The sequence below is a fragment of the Sinocyclocheilus anshuiensis genome, unplaced genomic scaffold (assembly GCF_001515605.1).
Source record: "Sinocyclocheilus anshuiensis isolate Anshui unplaced genomic scaffold, SAMN03320099.WGS_v1.1 scaffold3615, whole genome shotgun sequence".
NCBI lineage: Eukaryota > Metazoa > Chordata > Actinopteri > Cypriniformes > Cyprinidae > Sinocyclocheilus > Sinocyclocheilus anshuiensis.
Genome location: NW_015542614.1, coordinates 22814 through 28563, shown reverse-complemented (window position 1 = coordinate 28563; position 5750 = coordinate 22814). Strand labels below are relative to the sequence as shown.

Sequence of the window (5750 nt, the reverse complement as noted above, 5' to 3'; positions counted from 1 at the left end):
ATAGATAGATAGATAGATAGATAGATAGATAGATAGATAGCACATTAGCATAACACTTCACGTCAAGTACCAATTTGCACTGATTAAAAAGTAGAAATGAAAGTCTGTAGTTGACGGTGTGTATTTGAACTATTTATGAATTTCATGCCAACTACACGTTAAAGTGTGAATTCACGGTTATTTATCAAACAATTTGAATAAAACCTATAATATTCATAACACTTAACTTACGTAATATGTATATGCAATCTTCAACGTCAGATTTACCTCAGCGGGCGACAGAAAATAAATAAATAGAGTAACGGTAAACGTCCCACTTAAGATTTCCGCGGGAGGAAATTGATCGACGTCTTTCAAACGCGTTTTCCGTTGGAGCATTTCTGCTGGTGAGCTGAACTCACACTTACCTCTGCTGGCCGAGAGCGGAACTGCAGGATGATAAAATCAGTATAGTCTACACAACTATGTATTAGGCGAAAATAAAATAATTTACCTACTACATAATATTTTATTATTCACTAATTATATTAGTTCATTATTTTTTGCTAAAACGAAAGGTTTGGAAGTCTTCCCATTATATACATTCATTAAAAACGCATCTGTATTTTATCACAACAAAGGGCAACAATTTATTAAAAAATTATTTAACGAAATTCTGTGAGCTCTTGATGCATGGAATTGCATAACCAGATGAGCAAGTTGCATGCATTTTCCCTTATTTTTTAATTATTTTATTTTTCAAAACACAAAAAGTTTGCATAGAATAACTCTGGAATTCCTAAATTATTATCAGTTATTTAGATTTATTTATTTGGAGCCTATCGTCCAGCTTGCTTGCATCTTGAATGTCGCAGCATCCTCAGGCTTGTGCATGTGTAAGTGACGCCCATCAGAAGCGTCTTTACAGTGGGGTGTTAAATGCTGAATAGACGGTTTCTCACATTCAAAGTCAAGGTGACTGATTTCCTCCGGACACATTTTACTGCTCTCATAAACTCTTATGGCCCTGCTGCCGTCCTTTGTCAAAACTCCGGAGGTCATCAAACTCCGAAACAAGAGTGTAATGCAAAATTCCAGCGTTTTCTCGTTGACACTTTTTAGCACTGAAACACAAAACGCAACAGGAATGGAATCACAGAGATTTCGTAATAAATTCAGAGAAGGTTTATTTTGTCTATAGTCACCAGGCAGAGAAATCAATAAAGTGGTTGGATTACAAAAATAGCATAATTTCAATTGTGTGTCCATTTTATAATAAAAGGGACACATTTGGTGAGCTTTGGTGAGTCCATTCACCTTCCTCAGCTGTGTTAAGCTGCATAATAATGCATTCAAAACACAAAATATTGCATAAGTCTGTTGCCTATTCCTTAGGGAAAGGCAGATAAAATAGAGTATTTAGCATAAAAAGATTTACATGTATGTGTGACATAGTGAAAAAAGAAATTCGTGAAACAGAAGCAGAATTAATTTCTAAATAGTTTGCTGCAAATTGTCAGATTTAATTCTATGCAACAATTTACTTAAAGCGCGTCACCGCGCGTCACTCCCGGATAATCGAAAATGGGCAAAGAGGCGGGAGCAGGTTGCTGAAGCCCCGCCCACCTAGCTCGACAGTGGTGACAGCAACGGCAATCCACCTGTCACTCAAGTGGCCACGCCCTTAATTATGCAGAACTTTAAGGCTTAATATAATTTAAACGGATGAGTTATAAAAAAATTCACCCCCCTCACAGTTGTCATGAAGGGCAAAATTAGCTATTTAGACCAAAATCATTTTTTAACCAGGCTGTAAACATGTTTTTTTCTGCTGTAAAGTTGGGCATTTTAACATGGGGAGTCTATGGGATTGACTCCCTTTTGCAGCCAGCCTCTAGCGGCCAGTCGATGAATTACAGTTTAAGTCACTTCCTTGTTGGCTTCACGGGAGAGAGCGGGAGGTTGCCGCTTGGCTTTACAGATCCGTCAGAGTTAATATGGCATCTGAGTTTCACGTGCAAGATCATGCATTCTGAAAGTATCAGGATATTTAATGCACAAACCTTATCGACGTTCGCTCTGGTTTTGGCTGATGTTTCCACATACTGGACAGACCACTCGTCCGCTTTGGTCCGGGCCTCGTCCGCAGACAGCTGCCTCCTGTCCTCCAAATCAGACTTATTCCCCACCAATAACAGAGGGATTTTATCCTCCTCCGCTTTCACTCTCAGGATCTGCTCCCTGTGTGGACCAGCAGCACAAACACAATAATTACAACATGTAAGGCTGCACTTATTTGATTAAAAATACAGTAAAATCAGCAAAATTGTGTGATATTATTACAATTTAAAATAACTGGTTTCTATGTGAATGTATGTTAAACTGTAATTTATTTCTGTGATGCGCAGCTGAATTTTCAGCATCATTACTCAGTCTTCAGTGTCACATGATCTTCAGAAATCATTCTAATATGCTGATTTGCTGCTCAAGAAACATTTATGATTATTATTAATGTTGTGCTGCCCAGTATTTTATTTTTGTGGAAACCGTAATACACTTCCATTCTAATGTTTGGAGTGAGTACTATTAAAGAAAAATGCATTAAATTGATCAAAAGTGGCAATAACTATATTTATAAAGATTTCTATTTTTATTCATTAAAACAAATCTTGAAGAAAAAAAAATAAAATATTAAGCAGCAAAAACTGTTGTCAGCATCACTAATAAAATTAGTAATAATTGAGCACAAATCTTTTTTTTTTCACTTAAATTCCCAATAAAATATTTTAGAGCTAGAAAAATGTATATTCAATAAAAAGCTTCAATGAATTTTAAAGGTTTTATTAATTTCCACGACTTCTCCAAATCAGACTTTTAAAATTCCCTCATATATCCAAAAAGCTGTACATTTTCAACTTCTTTTTTATTTATTTTTTTGTGGCAGTATATTACAATATTGTAAACAATTATAAGAATTTCAAGAGATTCACTTTTTATTACCAATGAATTTACATGACTTATCTAGATGTTTGTAACTACAGTTTTTTTTAAATAAATTATTTACTCACAAATAGCTATTTCTGGCCAATAAAATATTTTCGAGCTTGACATAACTAGAAACAAAATGTTAATTGTAAAATTGTTCATAAAAAAAAAATCCATGATTTTTTTTTTTTTGTGATTTTATTGATTGCCATGACTTTTCCAGGTCTAGAAACCAGACATTTAAAATTCCCTTATATATCCAACAAAATATTTCTGGTCATTCTTCTGTAATGGCAAAGCTGTTAATTTTCAACTTTTTTATTTTCAGAAACTATGAGTGGCAAAAATATGAAATATTAAATGACTTTTAAATATTAAAATATTAAAGGGGTCATATGATGTTGCTAAAAAGAACTCTTCCCACACAGTGATGTAGACATGTGGGGGCGTGTTTAAACGAGGCGTTTTAGGAGGGCGTGGACAAGTCTTAACTTTTATAAAGAATATCTCTTTGGGTTTGAGACTTTAGTCTTTGCAACTTTAGGGATGTTATCGATGCACAAACAGCTTGTGACACTCCAAAGAGAAAGGAAAACTTGAAATCGCATCATTTGACCCCTTTAAATGACTTTTCTAGTCGTATGTCATTACAGGTATTTACTCACAAATAGCCATTGAGCTGACCTGAAGCCAAAGAGCTGACCTGAAGTCTGACGTGGCGCTGAAGGACTCGGGCTCTGTGATGGAGAAGACCAGAAGGAAACCCTCTCCACTGCGGAAGTAGTTGTCCCTGATGGCGGCGTAGTCTTCCTGCCCCGCCGTATCCAAAATATCAATCTGCACCTCCTCTCCATCCAGCACCACCTTCTTCCGGTAACTGTCGGCCTTCGTGGGTTCGTAGTCCTCCACAAACTGAGGCGAGCAAAGCAGATTACAAAGTATTGGTTAGAACAGTGATAATTCTTCCTATAGAATCAGTGTTGTTATTGTTAACTAAAACTAGTACCGTTTTATAAAACAGATAGTTCCGGTCCTTGATTCTGATTGGTTGAGCTGTAAATTACTCTACAAACATATTTATTTTATTTAGGTATTTATATATATATATATACATATATATATATATATATGTATATATATATATATAAATACCTAAATAAAATAAAATTTAAACATTTAAAAGTACCAAAATTACAAACACTGAAATAAAAAATAAATGAAAGCGGAACAGAAATATTAAAATAAAACATCAAATAAAGTTAAAAATTACAAACAATTACCAAAATTACAAAAACTAAAATAAAAAAATGAATGAAAGCTAAATAGAATTACAAAACAACTAACTGAACTAATTTAAAAAATAAATAAAAATAAATTAAAGCAGAACAGAAATATGAAAATAAAACAAAAAAAAACTAAATAAAATCAAATTTACAAATTTTAATATACCAAAATTACAAAAACTAAAATAAAAAATAAATTAAAGCGGAACATAAATATTAAAATAAAACAAACAAAAGAAAACTAAATAAAATAAAATTACAAAATTACAAAAAATTACCAAAATACAAAAACTAAAATAAAAAAATTAATGAAAGCTAAATAGAATTACAAAAAACTAACTGAACTAAACTAATTGTAGTAATTTGAATGGCTAAAATGACTAAAACTGAAATAAAAATACACTAAAGTTAAATAGAAATTTATATATAAAAATATAAAAAGTTTAAGTATTAAAATTACTAAAACTAAAGCTGAAATAACAATAAATTTAAACTAAATAGCAATATAAAAAATAAAAATAACAAAAGCACATAACAAAATTACTCAAATGAAAATGAGAAATGCTGCCTTGGCAACTAACTGAAATAAATTAAGTTGACACAAATAATACAAATAAAAATGCAATATAAAAAGTCAATAGCACAAACAAAATGACTAAAACTTAAAAATTAAATCAAAAATATTATTTAAAAAGTTAAATGCAAAAATGATTAAAACTACAATAATACAAAAATAACACTACATGGAACACAAAAAGATGCGACAGGTGTGTAAATGAAGGTATTTTGAAAGAACTATTCCTGGAGTATGATTTCTGCAGGAGCACGTGTGTCAGTGAGAGCGTGTTGAGCTCACCTCGTCATACATGAACTGCAGCGTCAGGGCTGATTTCCCCACGCCGCCGCTGCCCACCATGATCACCTTATGCAGAACCAGCGAACTCTGGGTTTTGCTCTTGTTTGCTGCCATGACTTTAGTGCTCCAGAAGAAGAAGCAGAACGAGACTGCAAACATGCAAAAGAAAAATCATCAATTTCAAAGAAACATACAGTGCCGTGAAATGGTTTTTGCCCCCTTCCTGTTTTTTTAATTTTTTGCATATTTGTCACACTTAAAAGTTTCAGATCATCAAACCAATTTTAATTTTTATTTTGTGAAACCTTACTACGTATATGGAATAACCGTTTTATAAAAGCAATAAGCCCCGTGAATTGCAAATGTAGATACATTTAGATTTATTTTATTTCAGTTTAAGTTTTGGTCATTTTAGTGAACATGAATTTTAAATAAAGTTTACTGAAATAAAAGTACTAAAACAACTAAAACTAAAATCAAAATAAATTAAAGCAGAACAGAAATATTTCAATAAAACAAAAAAACTAAATCAAATAAAATTAAAAAATTTAAATGTACCAAAATTACAAAAACTAAAATAAAAATAAATGAAACGGGAACAGAAATATATATATATATATATATATATATATATATATATATATATA

At 32.0% G+C, this 5750-nt stretch overlaps 1 protein-coding gene across 1 annotated transcript in view; it reads right to left on the bottom strand.

Annotated features, from left to right (window-relative positions):
* Window positions 1-407: 407 nt before the first annotated feature.
* LOC107694485 (ras-related protein ralB-A-like) overlaps window positions 408-5750 on the bottom strand; it is a gene marked incomplete at its 3' end in the record, with an annotated part of 6599 nt that continues 1256 nt past the window's right edge. Inside the window, exons 2-5 of the mRNA XM_016494192.1 lie at window positions 5104-5255; window positions 3668-3876; window positions 2043-2220; window positions 408-428 (exon numbers count right to left, since the gene is read on the bottom strand). Of these exons, the coding sequence (XP_016349678.1) occupies window positions 408-428; window positions 2043-2220; window positions 3668-3876; window positions 5104-5217 (522 nt within the window). The remainder of the gene's footprint in view (window positions 429-2042; window positions 2221-3667; window positions 3877-5103; window positions 5256-5750) is intronic.